The sequence below is a fragment of the Lissotriton helveticus genome, chromosome 3_1 (assembly GCF_964261635.1).
Source record: "Lissotriton helveticus chromosome 3_1, aLisHel1.1, whole genome shotgun sequence".
NCBI lineage: Eukaryota > Metazoa > Chordata > Amphibia > Caudata > Salamandridae > Lissotriton > Lissotriton helveticus.
Window position 1 is genome coordinate 763,606,249 of NC_136061.1, and position 21,323 is coordinate 763,627,571.

The following is a 21,323-nucleotide window of genomic DNA, read 5'->3' on the forward strand; positions in this document are numbered from 1 at the left end:
TGTGTAATGCTTTGTATTGCTGATTGAGGCTCCTTAAGTCACTAAAGTTGTTGGACATACTAATTATATTATGCCTAGGTAATTGTTTTGCACTAAATAATATGCCCTCTTTTTCTCCAAATATGTGCTTTATTTAGCCCAAGTTGGTAAGACTTTAGTAGTGTTTGTACATTAGAAATCGTTTACACTTTTTTACACATTTGTTCTGCATTCATTTATCTCCTCTATGAATTAACTATTCAGGGAATGGCTCTTGTCAATTACCCAAAACTGCAAAAAAAGATTCTTAATAAGCCTTGTACCTTATAAGTGTTTAGCCATGCACCAGTTGATGTTGTTGCACCAAGGATAATGTGCTGCATTACTAAATACTTATAAGGTCCCAAAAGCAAGACCTATTGGCTATGCCAATGCTTGTTTAGGTCAAGCCTAGGCAGCACGCATGATCTGTTTTCGAGACATGCTGTGTTCACTCTATGGGCTTTGACCACGCCCTGCGCTTCTCATTGGTTGTTTTCTCTGGCTTTCAAAATTCCTTTGCTGCTGTTGAATGTTTACATTTGCCCCACCGTTTGTCTGTTTTGTTCCTGCCCTGGAGACTACCACTGCAACATGGATTCTTCCACTATCTGCCATATGTTTAGTTTTGGCACACTCTTTAAAAAATAAATAAATAAATTTAAAAAAATTTTAAAAAATTGCTTTGGTTGCAACTCTGGCTGTCGTCCTTCTGAAGTCTTCTTGTTAGAATGTTCAGCGCGGCACGTCGCGGTTCATCTTTAAGTATGGCGGCTGCATCTTTCTATTGCTCTGCAGGGCGCGGTTTGCCAGCTTCTATTTTTATTAAGTTTGAAGAGACTTTATCATATTTTCACTCAGTGCTGCTCCCGTTTCACGAGCAATGTGCTTTATCTATTTGTTTTGTTGCGTGGACACCACTGCACCGTTCGCTTTTACACCCTTGTTTTTTTAATGTTTGTGGCCCCTTCTGTTTCTCCACCAGTGTCACCCACTATAGTCCTTTGTTTGCTGCTTCTTCTATTTCTAGCTCTGGGCGGTGTGAAGCAGCTGACGCGGGACTAGTTTCCGGTAAGTGCAAGTGGATAGTATACATCTTCAATTAATCAGTGTTCCTTACAAATTAGATATTCATCTGTCTTATGCAAAATTGAGGTCATTGCCATTCATGTCGCAAACAAATGATCACAAAACTCTTTTGCATCCGGCTTTCTCGACTACCATCATCTCTTTTACTCAGAAATCTTAAAACAATTGCATCGCTAACATTATTTAACACAATGTTTATTTAAGCCACACCCTTTGTCATAACAGTAATTATATATGAATGTCTACAGAGATGTTCTGTACTACAGTAGTAGTGTCTAAAGCAGTATTACAAATGGCATGTAACACAGTTATCATTTTAAACCAGTCCTTTGCTTGCTTCCCTTTCAACCACTCCTTTTCATAATGTCTAAACGCTACATACAATTACAGACTGACGCTGTCAACTCCCAAGTTTGTCACACCATGGCAACTCCTTGAAAAGTTTCAGGATTGCTGCAGCAAACTTCTTTATTTCACTGTGGCTGTTGTCACTTAAAATGGTTTGTGGGCAGTGCAGCACTTACATTTCAGCAAGGCAACCTGTCTTGCTGCTGTCCCAGACAGTGGCATCCTGCTTCATACTTTATTGTGATTGATTCACAAAGAGTCCAGGCACTGATTCTCTTCAGCTGTCCTCGGCAGTGTCATCCTGCTTTGTACTTCATCGTGTTTACTTTACGGGCCGTGCACTACATACCTTTCAACAGGCACTCTGACCTGTGCTATCTCGGGCTGTGTAGCCCTGCATTGTAGTTCATTGTGAGTGGTTCATGGGCAGTGCAGACCCTACCTGCAATGACTCCTTTCTATCTTCATAGGCAATCTTGCCGTCCAATGCCCACATTTCAACAATGGCTTGTTTTTCAACGTCAGCTGTACTGGGAAACTGTCTAGCCGGATTTGAGTGGAGCCTTTCAGAGTTCCTGGCTGTTTTAGTCATACACACTAATGCACTTAAGACACATTGATGCCCATGTTTTGGCTGATTAGTACGAAGTGAAGCCAGAAAACCTGGACACATAATTTCCTGGCTTAAATTGTGTTATCAAGCAAATCATTTCACTAAAATTCTTTTTTTCTTCATTGTCGCATATGAAAGCACTTCCATATATGTGAGTTCAGACTACCAGCTGTACAAAACTAACACTTTAAATAAGTACTTCTCAATGCAGTGCCATCATGTACCTATTGGTGTCAATGCTTCCATGTTAAAAAAAAAAAAAAGTAGATGTTGTAGTATCCAAGATAATGTTCTTCCCTCTCCTTCTATATCTCACATTCACCCAAACACTAACCCTCTATTTCAATAATATCTCCTATACTCACTATCACCAATCCACACAATTATCTATCACCCCTCTCTCAATTACACTAAAAATATTTCGCGAACTTTATTGCACAACACCCACTTTCTTCTTTTTTTTTTTTTTTACTCACTTTTAATTATAAACAAGCAGGAAACATTTGCCCTCTGCCACACTAACTAACTTTGAATGTAATACAATTTCTTTACGAGAATCAAACCGTCCCTCTCTCTCACAAACTATCTCACCGCTCTCTCACACACTCTTCCCACCTCTCTCAACTAGTTAAACTATAATGTACAAACACACTTTCATTCATGTAAGTTTTAAAAGTTACCAACACTAAAACATACACTCTATTCCTCTTCTTAAAGTGTCACGTACACAAACCCTCTGTTTATGTCGATTGCATACTCTACCCTTTTTTGTTCTTTCACACAGACTTTCTGCTCCTCTATCTCAACATAATTCACCAATTCGTGCACAAACTATCCATATCTATCCTCCTTCCCATCTATTCTCTACAGCTCGCCCAACATCCCACATAATTCCACTGCACAAATCTCCGCCACACCACACAATTCCAAAACTAACGATTCCAATACAGAACACACATTTCCACTACATACCACACATATCCACTACACTGCAAATCAAAAACCTAATAAGAGACATTGCCATTTACAAGACCAATAGCTCTAACTCTCACAAATACAAGACCTATTGGCATAGCCAAAGCTTGTTTGATTATTTATGCTTCTTATAACTCCCTGCCCCACCACCCCTGGCCTCAAGCACATCCTTTGGTCAGCCCACACCCTCACCTTTGTGTACCTCCTAACTACTCACCCCCACCCCATTATGACCCTTGAAATAAAATACTGTTTTTTGGGAGGACCTGGCAGCAGACTACTCAGTTTTGAAAAGTGCTTTTGCCCTTAAATAGTTTTTTTTACTGCACCAAGTGGCGTTACCCCATCTCTGATTAGTAGATAAAAATAATAAAATGACGTTCTCAACATTTTGTAGGTGTGTTTGCGGCAACATGTCCATGTGCACATATAAGGAAGGATGCAGCCACCAGCAGTGCTTTGACGCACACATTCACATCATTGTAGCCTTTTGTTACTTTTTGGTGCTGCGAGCCTCAGCAAAAATCATTGGCCAAGGCAGTAGACCAAAGAGGGAAGTCCTACAAGCTTTGTCAATGCCTGTTGTAACTGCGTTAGATATATTTGAATGCATGATGGAACTAAACCTCACACGAGCTGCCGTTATAAGAGGTGATTCAAGGAGTGGGAACAAGCCTACCAGTATTGTGAAGGGATGTTGATGTTGCTTGCATGTTGCTAGGGACCCTAAGGCACTTTTGGTACATGCAGGCTACATTGTTTTCCTAACACCATGATTAAAGATGGTAAAAACAGCAGTTTAGTTCGAACGACTAGATTGTGGCTTTCTTTTAATGGGGCTTGGATGGGATTTGGAGCCCATTCTGATGTTAAATAATACTTAATAGTAAATTCATTGGATTTTTCAAATGTTCACGCTCCTTTTACCTGAATCATAACTCGAAAAGGGATCAAATTAAAAGTGGAGACATGCATATATTATGTGCCATTAATCTTGCTTCATATTTCTTCATGTCACCTTGCTCCAAGATTTAGTTGCTCCCAGACTGTTTAAGGGAAGTTCTTCTCAAGGCTGCTTATCCCCCCATGAATGGGAATATAGTTGCAAAATAATCTAGTATCTTACATGCCATCAGTGCACTTGTTACCACCTCATTAGTTATTGCATATTTTATCGTCTTTTCTGCAGTTTTGTCAACCTTTCCTTTTGTCTTTTTTTACTGCCCATTGACCTCACTTCCCCATTTGCTTCACCCCGGTCCATATCACCGCCCTTCCCCTCCAAGCTGCTGTTTTACCCACATGCAGGACTACAGCTTATTCAGCAAGTTTGAGAAAAGTTAAAGACTGGATTTAGCATGCTTCTCTCGATTATTCATGTATCTGATTTTTGTTTCCACCTGCTAAGCAAAACATTGATGGAGGTTTGCAAATGCTGAGGTAGCAGTGCTTTAATGAATAAAAAGCTGATATTTTGCACATAAATCACTGGCTTCGATTTACCCCTCAAATGTTCGCATAATGTTCGCATAATATTCACATAATTTTGATATGGGGTATGTTAACCCATTTAGTATGGTTGTTTACAGGAAACCATTGAATCCGGAGCATTGTTTAAAAAAAAATTGTGCTCAAGAGCTACATGCGACAAATTAAATGAGTGATTGGTCTGTCAATTGTGTACAAAAAGTCATAATCCTTAACTGTCTGGTACATAGCTTGCAAACGTTTGCTATTCCTGGCTCCATATTTCTCAGTATCCTCTCAGGTTTCCTTTATCCATTCCCTTTGGCTTTGTTTCTAGTCTGCTTGGTAAGTAGATCCGGTGGATTCTTAAATTTTGAGGTTTTGTAGAACTTGTTTTTCTGTTTTAGATGTTTAAATGTTTTATTTTACATGAATTAACGTTTAATGGGATAAACATCTTCATTAGTATGCTCTTTGCGCTTAAATAGGTAATAATATGTTACTGACACTTTAGAAGGAAAAAAGAGTGAAATATATCTTATCATTTTTGTGACCAGGCCACAGAAAAGTCAACGAAATTAAACCTCCCCACTAAGGTGCAAACTAAACAAGCATTTGCAATGCAATAGGTCTCGCATCAGGAAAGTTTGAGCTATTGGTATTGTAAATGTAATTTTTTTTATTTATGTGTTGGTTTTGAAAATAGCAAAATTAATAGCTTCGTCATTTACAATGCCAATAGTTTTAACTTTCGCAAATGTGACACCTATAGCATTTGTAATGCAATATGTGTTGTATTTACGTGACTTAGATGTATTGATGTTACAAATAAAAATGGCTTATTTTTTTTAATAATTAATACTTAAATAAAAGTTATTGTAATTTATAATGGCAAATGCTTTTGTAAATAACTTTTGTGAAGATTATGTTCATTGTATTTTATTGTGACGAAAGTCCAAGAACAGAAGTGAAATATTACCATCTTTTTGTGACATTTCTAATAAAGCTTGAAACATTGAGAGAACATATTTGAACCAGTTGTTGTTGAATGGTTGCACAGATTGAAGCTGTGGTGGCGACGAGTGATGCTGTGGCGTTCAGTGATGCTGTGGTAGCGCATAGTGATATTGTGGTGCCCCTGAGTGATGCTGTGGTGGCGCTGAGTGATGCTATGGTGATTCGATAGATAGATAGAGTGAGGGCGATAGATAGAGGGAGGGCGACAGATATATAGAGTGTTATGTGGCACTGAGTGGTATTTGGAGTGTATGTTCCATTGCAGAGTGTGTGAGGGTGCGCAGGGTGTGTGAGGGTGCGCAGGGTGTTTGAGGGTGCGCAGGGTGTGTGAGGGTGCGCAGGGTGTGTGAGGGTGCGCAGGGTGCACAGTGTGTGTGAGGGTGCGCAGTGTGTGTGAGGGTGCGCAGTGTGTGTGAGGGTGCGCAGTGTGTGTGAGGGTGCGCAGTGTGTGTGAGGGTGCGCAGTGTGTGTGAGGGTGCGCAGTGTGTGTGAGGGTGCGCAGTGAGGGTGCGCAGTGTGTGTGAGGGTGCGCAGTGTGTGTGAGGGTGCGCAGGGTGTGTGAGGGTGCGCAGTGTGTGAGGGTGCGCAGTGTGTGAGGGTGCGCAGTGTGTGAGGGTGCAGTGTGTGTGAGGGTGCAGTGTGTGTGAGGGTGCAGTGTGTGTGAGGGTGCAGTGTATGCAGTGTGTGTGAGGGTGCAGTGTGTGAGTGCTGTGTGTGTGTGCGGGTGCAGTGTGTGTGCGGGTGCAGTGTGTGTGCGGGTGCAGTGTTTGTGATAGTGCAGTGTGTGAGGGTGCAGTGTATGCAGTGTGAGGGTGCAGTGTGTGAGTGTCAAGGTGCAGTGTGTGAGGGTGCAGTGTGTGTGTGTGAGGGTGCAGTGTGTGTGTGTGTGAGGGTGCAGTGTGTGTGTGTGAGGGTGCAGTGTGTGTGAGGGTGCAGTGTGTGTGATGGTGCAGTGTGTGAGGGTGCAGTGTGTGTGTGAGGGTGCAGTGTATGCAGTGTGTATGAGTGTGCAGTGTGTGAAGGTGCAGTGTGTGAGGGTGCAGTGTGGGCAGTGTGTGTGAGGGTGCAGTGTGTGTGTGAGGGTGCAGTGTGTGTGTGAGGGTGCAGTGTGTGTGCAAGGGTGCAGTGTGTGTGAGGGTGCAGTGTGTGTGAGGGTGCCAAAAATGAGAAAGGGGTGTAGAGAAATGAAAAGGAGGGTGAAAGAGAGGGGAGCTATGACAGAAGAGAATAAAGGATCTAAGAGGTGTGAAGACGAAAAAGGAGATAAAAGAGAAAGAGGGAGGAAAGGGTGGGGCTGTGGACGGTGGGAGAGATAAAAGCCATAAGGAGAAACGAGTAAAAGTTAGGGGCTTGGACTGGAATTAGAGAAAGAACTAGGCGAGAATGGAGACAGCGAAATGGCGGCACAAGAGAGTGGTGGTATAATCGAGTAGAGATCGGTGAAATAAAGTCTGACAGAAGAGAGCGTGTGTGCTTGTGTTTTACAGCGAAAGTAAGAAACCAGATATCAGAAAAGTGAAAAGACGAACTAGATGGGAAGATACAAGTTATCTACACATTACACAGCCCAGTGTTTGAGCATCACACACTGCACAATCAAAAGGGCTAAACCGTCATGTTATTGAATCCCACTAGCGCAACTGGTACCCACGCCCCTTTCTAAACAGAAGTGGGAACTGCATTTGGTCAAATTCATCTTTTCTGTAAAGTAATGCCAAATAAATGACTTCTAAGCACTACTCTGAGTTCTAGTGGAAACTGACGTATCCTGCTAAGTCACAGGGTTGAACCGGTGTTACCAGACTCACTCCCGTGTTTAGGTGTCGAGTCTTCCGCCTCTAGGCTGCAGTGTTAAGTTGGTCACTTTTGGGTTACGCTGTTAAACGTGTCACCTCTGTTTTGCGAGCTCACTGCACCAAACTAAGCCAGGAAGCATCGGGAGCAGCGCAGATTGTCAGAAGTACGGTCTTTGGCCTCTTTGCTGAGACTGCCTACTTCACTGCCAACGTGTCCCAACAGCCATTCTGTGCCCCCACCACCTCTTACCACCATGACTTATGTTCTTTAGCAGGAACAGGCAAATCGCCTCACTGCCTTCGATATAAAGGTTTCATTTACTCATTCTTTCGTGTGCGAACTAATTATATATTGTATCCATTCGAGTGAAAGGCTATGTGCACAGATAATTGTGCTTACCTATTTATGGATGCAGCTATTGAGTTGGAACGTCTTTAGCGCCAAATGCTGAATAGTGCTGTGTTTAGGTACCAGCAGAGCTACCCCCAGAAAACTGACTGCGCTGTTGGAGAATGTTGTGACTACAAGTTGATGCTGAATAAAAAGTGCTAGCATGGCTAGAATAGAGTCAGTCTCCTGCCAGGGTGTCACCATAACTTCAGAAAGTTTGTTGGGGTAGGAAAGAGTCCGCCGTTAAGCTGCACTCCTGACGGCCATTAGCCCCCAGAGAGACTGATTCTTATCTGGCCAGCGAGGGAAAGGTCTGGCCAAATCTTGTGGGCAGATTAACTGTATAAATGATAGAAGTGCATAAACCCCATCAGGAGACGGGTGAGAAGGAATCCGGATTCACCAGGAAGAAAGGGTATTTATTTAGCAAACGCCGCAGGCAGCAGGGCGATCTGTCGACCCAGCAGCCACCCGCAATATTAAGTGTCACCTTAAAATAGATAATTATTTTTTTCGTTGATGAGAGCGTGCAGTGAGGGACAACAATGGGGTGGGGAGAATCAAACTCCACAGGTGGGATGGAGAAAGGTTTTCTTGGCGGGCTCCTCACAGAGAGGGCAGGGAGTGGGACTCGAGCAGGGAGGCTGGGCTCGGCGAGGATTAAGAAGACACATGGCTTATGTTTGGAAGGCTAATGCATCTTTTAATGAGGGCGTACCAATACAGATTTCTGAAAGGCATTTGATTGGAGTAACATCCTCTAAGTGGGGATATGCTGAGATGCAGGAGGGAGGAAGGTCACATAATGCATGCAGGCAGTTCATTGAGCACCGATCATGCTCCAGCACCGCCAACAGGTAAACGGAACAATTTCTGCATGAAGCACCCTTTATTTCGCTCACATACTGCTATGCAACACTGCACCTACTAAAAGTAACCTTCCCTGCAAGTCCTGTATTCACATGCCTCGTCTAAATCTTCCCATACAGACCATACAAAAAATTATAATAATAATAGTTTAAATAGTTGTAAGTATTGTAGATAACAGGCGCTAGTAAAACCCAATTTAACAGTACTCAATTTACTAACATCGGAAGGATGGAAGGCTGAGTAGGCCATGTCTGGATTCAAACTTTTGACGGATTATCATATATTTCAGCAATGAACATTGATCTCACTGAGCTGCCCAGCGGTACAAGAACACAGTACTCCAACCAAAAACACAGTTCTGTCTGTATTTGCTCCAAAGAGTTAAGAGAGCCACGATGCTGTACTATTGCCAGGTATGCACTGTGCAAGTGTCAAAGACCATAATATTAAACAGTGAAGTAAATAGGAAATGGCTCATGTTTGGAAGGCTGATGCATGTTTTAAGGAGGGTGTACCAATACAAATTTCTTAATGGCATCAAGTTGGTCGGAGTAACGTCCTCCCAGTGAGGATAAGCTGAGATGCAGGAACCACACAAAAAGCATGAGTGCAGCTCATTCAGCAGGGAAACAGCTCGGACCTCTCTCTGGGGGCGTGACGCCTGTCCCTACAGTCTTTTCGTGCATGGGGTCCCCACCCTCCAGGGGCCCTCATTCAGCTTCAGGGCTAGGAATGCCAGTGACATCCCGGGTGCCCCTCAAACCAGCCTGCAGGTGAACCCCATCTTTTTGCACTGCCTCTCCCCCTCCCGAGGCTCCACATCTCCCCTCACCTCTCGAGCGGTCTCCTGCCCCACCAGCCCCGCGGCGGCAGGCTTGGCCAGGCCGCTATCCGAGTCCAGCCCCAGCCCCTTCACGTGGCTGTGCGCAGCGATGCGCTGGGTCTTCGTGGTGCTCTTCACCTCCTCGATCTTCATGGCTGAGGCCTACGGAGCGGGCACGGCAGGGAACGGTCGGTTGCTGGGGGAGAGTGCCTCCTGTGAGCCCGGGGCTGTCACAAGCCGAGAGCGTTGTGGAGCGGGAGACGGGGTCTGTGCGGTGGGACCGGCGTGGACAGGGAAGACGGACACCCACAGCAGCCGGCATGGGCATAGAAGACGGACACCCACAGCGGAAGCAAAAGCACTGGACCCGAGCGGCCGTTTCACCAATGCGCCATTGTAGAGTTCTAGCCTGCGAAACCAATGGAACCATTTTATAATACTATAAAAATGTATCCGCGTTTTTTAGTCAACGACTACGTGATTAAAACGCACATTATAACACAGTGAGTAAATATAAAAACATGTTTTTAATTGTTTTTACGTTGTAGGGAACGTCCACAGTAATATATAATAAGGCCATATTTTAGTAGAACAACCAAATAAGCCCATCTTATCGAACGTGTTTGAATAATTACCTCGTTTTTCAACGATAAGCGAACACTACAAGATGTCCGCCGACTTATGTTGTCTTAGACCGCGCAGGTTATAACAGCACTGTAACAGAGTCTTTCTTTTATGTCTGGGAGTTTACCACGTGCGAGGCGAACGCGCGTTGCTGCGGGAGGTGGCCAAAGGGCAGGGGCTACGAATCATGCGCAGCCGCCGCCCTGCCCCGCCCGTGCACCGCAACTACCGTAGTAGGAAGTTATCAGGCTGGAAGTTGTTAGCCTGTCCCTGGCCGCGTCGCCCCTGCCCACCCAACGGGAGCCGAGGACCCGGCGCTCCAGAAATGATGGTCAGCAGTCGGAAGCAGGTGAGAGGTGTGCTTGTGTGTGCTTGTGTGTGTGTGTGTGCTTGTGTGTGCTTCTGTGTGTATGTGCTTCCGTGAGTGTGGCGCTGTGTGTGTGTGCTTCCGTGAGTGTGGCGCTGTGTGTGTGTGCTTCCGTGAGTGTGGCGCTGTGTGTGTATGCTTCCGTGAGTGTGGCGCTGTGTGTGTGTGCTTCTGTGAGTGTGGCTGTGTGTGTGTGTGCTTCTGTGAGTGTGGCTGTGTGTGTGGCTGTGTGTGTGCTTCCGTGAGTGTGGCTGTGTGTGTGCTTCCATGAGTGTGGCTGTGTGTGTGTGTGTGTGTGCTTCCGTGAGTGTGGCTGTGTGTGCGCGCGCTTCCGTGAGTGTGGCTGTGTGTGTGTGCGCGTTTCCGTGAGTGTGGCTGTGTGCGCTTCCGTGAGTGTGAGAGGCTTCAGCTGTGAATGTGGAGCAAGAGATGTGCACGGCTCAGGGAGGCTGTGCACGCGCGCCCACGATGTGAAATCGACGCGCGTGCCAAGGTCTGTCTCCCTTGAGAGCCAACTCCACAGCAATAGGTCTCAAGCGAGACTTAAAAATAGGCACAATAATGATTGTCCCTCAAAAGCTGAAGGCAAAACTGTGTTTAGACACCCACCATTGCAAAAAGTAAAATCCAAAAACAAAATCAAAGAGCAGCGTTCTCAGTGGTGTTAATCTGGATGTGTATATATATATATATATATATATATATATATATATATATATAAATGACTGGTTGAACGTACTAAACAATAGGCAATCATAGTAGAGGATCATCAGTAAAAAGGACAACAACAGTGGCTGAATAAGTAGCACTCATATGACAGATACCTCTGAAATGCTGGCAGGGCTAGTTTACGTTCAGACAATTGTGGGACCGGTGACATGAAGAACAGTATTTCTGGCTAGTCAGACATAAGAATCACCTCAAAGGGGGAGTGGCTGAATCATGTCATTTGAGGCTTGGTTAGTCGGAAACCAACCACCCTCATAAGTCTAGCTATTTACAACTCAGTAGGACTGCATTAGTTTAGGAAATTTAATTCTGGATCATCTGTGCAGAGGCAAAAGTATATTAAACCAGCAGCAAAAGTATATCATAACTATATACAGTGTAGCATGATGCGCAACACAGAATGAGCCCATGCGCTGAGACACAAAATGGAACGTGCATTGTAAAATCCTACTACAGACCACACTATTGTAAAACCAATAATATAGCTTTTCCCTATATCAAACAATAATAAAACTTAATTCTCGTTCTTCTCAACTCCTACATATTATTCAGTATGTTTTTACACAAACATGGAAGGCCAATACAAGTCATATTGATCCTCCAGTACTGTATCCCTCTGCAGCAACAATCACCAACTGAACAGAATTAGAAGATCAGTTGAGATCCGCCTCATATCGCAAGCTAACCCTATTGTAGGCTACCACTGCAGATCCCAACTAACTGCACACAACAATGCTAAGCTGATAACTCGCTTGCAATACCACTCAAAAAGAGTACATCAGTGTCATCGGGAAGCTTAAAGTGATTCCATCAATTAAAGCAAATACCACCTTCCAAGCACCCTTTATTTTACAGATTGACCACTTGCGCACATTTGCATTTTTTTCAGGTAGTTTAGCTGTCTGCCCCGCCTTCATTTTCACAGCACAAGGATACTATCTGCCTTACACTTTTAGCTTAGACATTTCACTGTCGGAATCAACCGTACCGGATGGTGTATTTTCACAAAAAGAAGGCGAACTATTGTTCTTACATTTGAAAAGTATGGGCACCTCGTGCCCCTCAGTATGTATATAGTATCATAACAAATACAGCACCCTGTCAACCACACACCCTACATAGCGAGTCTACCTTATGTAGGCAGGGAAGCACTTCAGCATCCCTCATATGGGTATTAAGTGCTATATAATGCTACAAATGAATACATACCAGGCAAGGTTTGTGGCACTTGCAAAGGCTTTAGTGTACTATGATTAACATTTTTGACCATTCTAACATCAACAACTTAGTGAACAGGAGTGTTAGTCTTTTAACGTGCGTTGTTTAGAGGACCAGCGTGCACGATAAAGAAGGAGCATCTGTATGCAACATGTTCATTAACTGAGTATGGTCTACCACACTTTTAGCTAGCTTCAAGGCGCAGTTTGCGGTACAAGAGAGAATAAATACTATGCATGGTTTACACACAAAACTCCGCATCATTGCAAAGTTCCTTACCCTCGCAAACAAAAGGGTAATTTCTTACCAAGCGGCAACAGCTGTGAGGGATTGGTGGTTGCGTTCACCGCCATATCGGCTGCCCGCAAACAAGCCGTGAGCGTGCACGCTACCGAACTTCCGGTTTCTGGATGTGCACGTTCACAGCTGTCGTGGGGCGGGACTTCCGTCTTTGCGCCCACGGAGTGGATGATCCAGAGGACCGGTGGCAGCAGAAGTCAGGAGTGGCGGCTGAGGCCGCTGATGTGGTAAGTGGGGCTTGCCGTGTGTGTGTGTGTGTGTGTGTGTGTGTGTGTGTGTGTCTGTGTCTGCGTCTGCACGCGTGTGTCTGCACGTGTGTGTCTGCGCGTGTGTGTCTGTGCGCGCGCGTCTGCGTGTGTGTGTCTGCGCTTGTGTGTGTCGGCCGGCCTGCTTAAGCGCGTCCACAGACCCTGGTAGGCTCGTGCACCGCTCTGTCTCCCTTGAGAGACAACTTGGCGACAATAGGTCTCTAGAGCGAGACCTAAAAATGGTGCAAATCCAGTATAGTACAATTTCCCCATCTATATGACATGGCCCATGGCATTTGGTGTGTTAGGAGGGGGTTCTGTGTGTGTCGTTATCCCATTTTATACACCATAACATTATACCAAAAAGTCTCTACCACACAACCAACTATGTTACACATTATGCAAAAGAGGCTTTGTGTTGCAGAGTCTCTAAAGCATAATCACACGATGTATACAGTTGGTTCAAATCATATGTTAGTTACTACTTTTTGAACGTTGTAATGTAGACTGCTATATTTTTGGTTTGCTGTGGTCTTATTCTGAATAGTCGAGTTAAACAGGATTACAGACCACTTGGAATAGGTTACATTTCTGAGCATTTCTATTTCCCAACAATTCTTTGAAATGCTGCTCCACCCGAGAAAGCTAGAAATGTTTATTATCCCATAGTACTTAGTTATGTTATTATTCTGCTTGGTACCACTGGTTCGAGCGAGCTTGTGCTATTTTAGTTGTCATCCAGATGGGTGATCGGCATTCCTTTGTTACCCTTCATCAGCCTGGTATGCATGAAAGGAACTGTTTGTTTCTTTGTAGTCCCATCACCAATCATTGTAAATCCCTTTTGGTTGTCAAATAGATTCTATGTTGCATTGCAACTTTTGATTATGTACTGGGAATGAGTAAATTGCATGTAACCTGCCAGGCTTTTCTATTTTTCTTCCTGTACTTTTGTGGATTTATTTCCCAGACAAGGTCATCTCTTCTGGATGCTTCTAGATAGATTGCCTTACGTTTTTAATAGACCCTAGGAAGCAAAGTGTCCCAATTTCTTTCTTACATACACTTAATATATATTAGCATGCGGCCTTTGATAATAATATCAGATTTTTGTTCATTGCTTTTATCTAGCTCCTTTAAACAGACCATGATGGTTCTGTCGGGAAAGCATTGTTTGTTTAATTACCCGCCCGGGTTCTGAGGGTTAGAGGGTTACCCCATTACATTTAATGGTTTATCTAGCTCCTGGCTAATTTTGGGTTACATTGGTTGCTAAATTAACAATTTTGCTTAATAGATCTTTAATCTTATGAATACCTATCGTTTTTCACTCGCTTTGTAATAGTTTTTCTATTTAACTTTAATATTGGATTTCCTCCTAGGAAGGATGTACATGTAACCAATGTTTTGGAATGTAGCTTCTCCGTTTGAACCACTGCTTTCCAGGTATCTTGTAGTGTTGAAATATTTGAGATTGCTCAAAGTGGAGTCATTGAAGGAGCTAAGCCAGCCACTTCACTTTGTTACTTTTGTGCCTCAAATCATATAACCAGCGCCTACTACCTACTGAGAATGAAAGCTGATAGTAGTGGAAAACGGATAGGTTAATGAGTCCATATGCTTCTGTCATATTGCATTTCTTTATGGCCATTTGTTTTTAACAACGCTGTTGGTGGATATTTATTAGTTTATCTCGTAAAAACATATCTGGAACATCGAAGCAATCTGTGCTGCAAACATTTTGATAAAGTAATGTGCCGATACATTTCTGTTGTGGCTCACCTTTTGGGGAGGAGGCAAGATGGCGGACTGAAGCAGCCGTGAGTTGCAGCAGGGTCCCTCTCTCCCGAAAGTGCACGTAGTACGGTGTACGGAGTATGGAACGAGGAGGAAGCTGACATCCTAATACACTGAGAGCAAAAAAGGAAAACAAAGAAACCTACCTGACTCGACTTGGGGGTCTTGGCAGTGTCCCCACTGTGAAAAGCTGGGAGGGCGTGGGCCGATACCGCTGCCGCCACCGCCATCATCCACAGCTATCCACAAACTACCCGCGGCCCTGAAGCTCGGAGGGAGAGGGTGGAAGGCAGAAGGCGCAGGTCATCCGTAAGAGTGAGGAACAACCGGCCGCGGACCCCAGAGTGGAACGCGGAGCAGGGAATTGGCGGAGTTGACGGAGTGGGGAACGCGGGGAATGCGGAGCGGAGAGACTTCAAAACTCTGCACTAACTCTAAATCTACGAGGTGCGAGGTGTCGGAGGTGTCTGAGGTCGCAGTACAGGCGCCGTGGCCAAGATACATTGTTGAGATGTGCGAAACAATGTAAAAGACAAGTGAGTAAAAAAAAAAAAAAAAAAGGTTTTTTTTTTTTATGAGAGGAGGCAGGAGCCTATGCCGGATTGTATAAACCAAGATCAAAGGAACCGGCACCTGAACCGGTGTCAGAGACTGGAAACTGATACTTTGAAGCTACGCCAGTGCAACAATGTTGCGGTACAAATTAATAGAGGCATTTCTTTCTGGGCATCTCTCTCTCTGGGCCACGTGGTTTGATCGGCAATGGTCAGATCGCGTTTGGGACAACTTATTACGCTGTGGGGCACTCGGATCCGTATCTGACTCCGGGTCTTGGATAAATTGCACAAAAGTGATATATTACTGACTGAATAAAAAAGTGAGACTAGAGGAGCTGGGGGAAAAAAATTCTGGATGCTGCGACTGAAAGGCGCTCGCGTATGGCTACTACTATGTACAAAATACCCCTCTTTTGCAAAGCTCATTGGACACCTGGGACCGTCTCTGCTGGCTTCTACTGTAATATATCCAGTCACTTGCCCTGTAGAGACGAATACAGAGCTAGCCACATTGCCAAGGATATCACACACTAAAATCACTGCGATGGCACCCAAGAACCCAGCTAGATCAACGAGGTCAGTTAAAAATGCTGCAACTGAGGAGTCTAATGGTTGTGGTAATGAATCAATTGTAGGTGAAATGCCATGCTTTCCTTTGATCAAACCCTCAGCGCTTGTGCTTTCTAGAACAATCACTGACCCAGGCAATAAAAATGGCAATATGAGTATACAAATGTCTTCCAACCGCAATACTGGGCACTCAACTCCAACACAGGGGAGCGATGTTGTGATGTATTCCTATAGGTTCTGTATCGATCCCCCTATTCCTGACCCTATTCTGGTTAACGAGTTAACTAGCAGCCATCCCATGATGCAGAAACCGTTATCTGATTACGCCAGACCACGGCACAGGAGCGCGTTATCTGATTAGGTCATAACGCTTGCCATCTAATTAGGCAAGCAATATTCCTCCAGCCCCTGATAAGGCATACGGAGTTCTCAAAACAAATCAAACCTATGACAACCTGGGAAAAACCCTGCGGCCATTATTTTGATTTCACCGAGAACTTCAGTAAAAGAATGCGCTAACGACCAGCTCGTATGACATCCTTATTGACGTATCTATGTCCATCCTTACGTCAATCTCGGCACCTTACAGGTATAAATATTACCGATATTGCCTTAAGCAAACACACGCGGTGGTGACGAGATCGGAGCAGCGAGACTTCCCGAAGCCCAGCAGAGAGCGAAGCCCACTAGCTGCCCCGCCTTCCTGACGCGCTGAGAACGAGACGCTGCCTTTCTCCTGCCGAGAAATCCAGCTCCGGCGTTTCCGAGCAGCCCTCGCAGGCAGCCTGGAATATCGAGACCAAAGATGAGAGATACCATCCCTCAATCATCCTAGATTCAAGGTACGGAACTGAATAACCCCTTGCAGAGAATTCTTGAATCAGTCACTTGGCAAAACAAACTTAACTTAAACTACTACTTTCTATCCCCGCCCACGTATTAGGCTTAGGTCAGGTACACCGGGGTAGGCGTGGTTAGAAGCACCAGTTGAGTACGATTAGTCAAATGTTTATATGTATGTATCTATTCTGTCCATTTTAAATAACGTATGGCTTAGAAACCATATCAATGTTTTTACAGTATTATTTTATACTTCTGCTTTTATTGTATGCACTTTACTTAACCATAAGTATTGCAATAATATCGATTCATTTCTCTTGTACGAGAAAAGAGACTGATCAATAAATAACATCTTTTATTGAACACGCCCGTCTCTTCCTTTTCTCTACAATCTGGTGAAACTAAGAATGCACGTACTGACTGAGTAAAATAAGTTGTCTTTTGGTTTCACACGACTCTAGAGATACACTCTTGATTAGGGGAGAGCAAAGTTGTCATGTTCTATGGTTGTCAGAAACTAAATCCCTTCTTGTCTATCCAGGGAGGTTCAACTCCTCCTTGTCTATTCGAGAAAGTTTCTAGTGAACTCTGAGCTAGCTGGCAAACCCAAAACTTTAAGTCTAATATCGACAGTAGAAGACCTAGTTAACGTCTGGTCTAGGTCTATACTATTGGAGGTATTATTCCAATGCGCAGAGCCTATTGGGATAATAGGAACTACACTACATGGCGCCCAACGTGTTTGGATAGGCGATAAAACTAACGCAAGACTTTAGAGTAACTCACTCGTGCTTTTTCACTCAGACCCCTTTTTCCCCATAATACTCCAAAGACGTCTGGAGTGGGTGAGAGGTAAAATCCGCCAAACCTCGCAGGAGGGAACTCCTATGTATGGTTCTTGGTTCAATCAACGTTGAAGGATACACTGTTCCAAAATATTGTGCATCTCATCTTTGTTTCCACAAGAAACCTGATCTGCAAACAAACAGAATAACCATCCTGACAGTAAAATGCCTGACAGTGATGATGAAAGAGAGAGAGCTAGAGTAGCAGCTGAAGTAATAGCAGCTGATAATACTATGCAAGAAGCAGACCCGGATATAATACTCATCCCGGTCAACATAAGAAGATCTATAACGTTAAAACTTATAGACAATGGACTGACACCAAGAGGTGGTACAGTCATATTCGTAATTGAGGCACACGAATATCGGCAGACAGAGGTATTCTATTCATGGATAAACTTTCCAGCAGCAAATGCTGTAACAAAGGAGTTCCACTGTTATAAAATAGAGGAACCTCCGGATACCTACACTCCTTTCGAGGAAGTGGAAGTACCACTCAAATTCCAAGAGCATCTGCTCTTGTTTAATGGCGCCCTAAAACATAATAATCACATCACCAGGCTCGGTCCACTAGGTAGACCAGGAGCAACGTGGCCGGTCCTAGCCGGATACACACCACATCCAGACATCGAAAGAATGGCTGCAGCAGATGTTTTAGTACAACTAAAACAATTAATTAAAATATATAGACAACTAGTCCAATATGTAATGCGGACTTCAACCATCCAACCTGTAGTTAAAATCCCACAGCTGACCCCTCATCAGGGGAACACAAATAAAATTACACCACAGAACATACAGTCCTGCCTAGGTAAAGTACCAGCTAAACGGGAACAAATACCATTCTGGTTAGCACAAAAAATCACCCAAATAGAGGCGGTGTTTCCAGACACCACCCCTGTGGATAAACACAGGATTCTGACTATCTGTCTTCCAATGGGAATCGCACCACACGTGGAGGACTGTGACACTTGGGGTACAGTCTTTGCTTCCATTTACACAAAAACACATGGAGTTCCATCCATGTCAGTAATACCAGATGTGCTAAAACAAATTCAAGACGAATACGGTCCAGAACCCGCTTTAACTCTTGGTATGAAATTACTAAAAGACTTCAAGCAGGTCTCGGCACTATTACTAGCCAACATAAAAGGAGAAGCAGCGAATGTGGCGATCCGCCAGAGGCTAAAAGAGACAGATATAGCAGACCAACCAGCTGAAATTGCCAGAATTATAGAAAAATCCTATGAAGAACTAGGTAGAGATAGTTTGGGTGGAATACCAGTAAAGCCCCAACTAATTGAAAGTCCTGAAAAAATATTTATTAAAAATAATCTAAACAGTCAAAAAAAGAACTGGGATGGAAACAAACAATCCAATCCAAAAGAAAAGAGATTCCAGTCCAGAGGAAGGTCTCCTCGGCGGAGAGAAAGATCTCCGGACCAAGGACCCAAGTCTCCCCAAAGGGAGCCCTCTGTGAAAAAATACAACCTTAGAAATAGGGATAACATAAAGAAACCTGATAGATATCAAGATTTTGATACACGTCCCTCTCAATCTTTTCAGACTTCCTCGCAGAAATCGGAAAGAAGAGGACGATCGGAACCCAGGGAAGGGCACGTCAAGTCCAAAGACAAGGAACCTGCTCATCCAAATAAAAAATTACAGTTTCCAAAAAAGAAGGTAGCCAGTATTAAAGTATTCAACAATGCCGAGAATACTGAGGACACAGCTGAAAAACGGAGAGTGGGCTCAGACAATGCTAGACAGCGCAGCAGAAGTGAGCATAGCACGCAAAGTCCTTATGAATCATCTGGAGATAGTGGACACAAATGAATACATTCAGGTGGAAACTGCAGACACCAGAGTTAGCAAACCTCATAAAATATATGAAATAACTTTACGTATAGAAGGGGATAAGACTAGAAAAATAAGGGGCCTTTTTTAGGATAATCTCTCCAAGGGCTATGACATCCTTCTAGCTGAAAATGATTGGCCACCAGAGTTCGTCAGGGAGTGCCCACATGGCGAAGAAATAATTATGCCTGCCTTCTCAAATCATATTCCAATTCATAAAAAATATACACTTGCAAGAAAGTGGGCAGTAGCTCAAGCTCCTGCTTTATATAAAAATCATGTAGGATGGGATGAGGACTCTCCTCCTCACAAAATCCAGTTAAAATCACAACCTACTGCACAAAGGCAGTATCCAATCAAGCCAGAAGCTAAAAAACAGGTAAAAGAAATTCTAGATCAACTAGAATACCAGGGGGTGATTGAAACTTGCACCTCACAAATGAACAACCCTTTGTTTCCTGTCTCCAAACCAGACAATTTATATCGTCTAGTTTGGGATTACAGACACCTTAACTCATGTTGCAAAACTTTTGCAGTGCAAAACTCGCATAGTGCTGCACTAATGAATAACATAGTGCGCAAAAAATATAAAACAACATTAGACATCTCTAATGGATTCTTTTGTCAAAATATAGCACCAGAGAGCAGATACTTATCAGCGTTCTCAATAAATGGCGCTCAAAAAGAATTCTGTCGGTTATCCCAGGGGTACAAGAACAGCCCAGGAGTATTCTCAGCGAGGGTAACAGAGTTACTACAAACATATGATGACGAAGCATTTTCGTATGTTGACGACATATACCTAACAGATGATGACTTTGATACTCACTTGAAGAGAGTGAACACCATAATACTTGGGTTCGCAGCAGAGGGTTACAAATTCAACTTTAAAAAATCTAGAATTGCCCATCTAACAGTCCTGTTCTTAGGATATGAATTATCAAGTGAAGGCAAAAGCCTGGCCGACAATTTCCTAGAGAAATGTGCCGTACTCCAAGCACCTAGAACACTAAAAAACCTACAGTCAATTCTAGACTTCCTAAATTTCGGAAGAACATACATTGCAAATTACGCAGAAAGGGTCAAACCCCTTTATGATCTAATAAAACCAGATTTAAAAAAATCAAATTGGACTCAAAAACACACAGAAATTCTGAGATCCTTACAAACAGATATGTTAATTAAAACAAAATTAGAAACACGTGATAACACACGCAACCTTGTGATTCGAGTCATCCCAGGAAGATGCGGATTCACATACCTGACCTCTAATGAGGGAGAAAAGGTACCAATTGCATTCAAATCACACTTGCACACAGAAGCTGAAAAGAAATTCAGCATTAAAGAAAACATTGTTCATGCAGTTCAAACCGCAATAGCTAGAGAAAAAGATAAAGCTGACGGTAGACACATCACAGTCAGAACAGCAGAATCAGCCTTTGAGGCATTAACAACCCCGTGTAATTTACCAACAACAGCATTGAATCCGGAATGGATACAATGGGTGAATTCCATTACAATGGACAAAGTAAAATACTACTTTGATCCAGAACTAGAGGAACTAAAATATCTAGAATATGAAAGAATATTCCCTCTGCCAATCGACATTCTGCCATTACGACAGTACGCTTGTGTAATCTATACACGGACATGCTCAACCATCCGTTTGAGGGGAACAAGCATACAACCCCACATGTGAGATTACAAAAGAAGTGTGGCGCGGAGGTATACTAAGACCTCTATTAACAAAAACACACTCAGTAGAAACTAATTCAGAACAACAGACTGAAATAATAGCATTGAAAATGGCGCTAGATAATGCAGATCGCGAATTCCCGACACTCATAGTGTCCGATTCGTATTACTGCGTCAAATCATATAACAGCGATTTACAGAAATGGATTCAAAACGGTTACAAAGATGACACAGGTGCAACAATAAAACAAAAACTGCGTTGGGAACAA

The 21,323-nt window shown here is 43.5% G+C and overlaps 1 protein-coding gene across 1 annotated transcript in view; it reads left to right on the plus strand.

Moving 5' to 3' along the window:
• Positions 1-21,323, plus strand: part of TMEM41B (transmembrane protein 41B) — a 141,827-nt gene that overhangs the window by 44,784 nt on the left and 75,720 nt on the right. Inside the window, exon 4 of the mRNA XM_078680965.1 lies at positions 4,762-4,855. Within this exon, the coding sequence (XP_078537091.1) occupies positions 4,762-4,855 (94 nt within the window). The remainder of the gene's footprint in view (positions 1-4,761; positions 4,856-21,323) is intronic.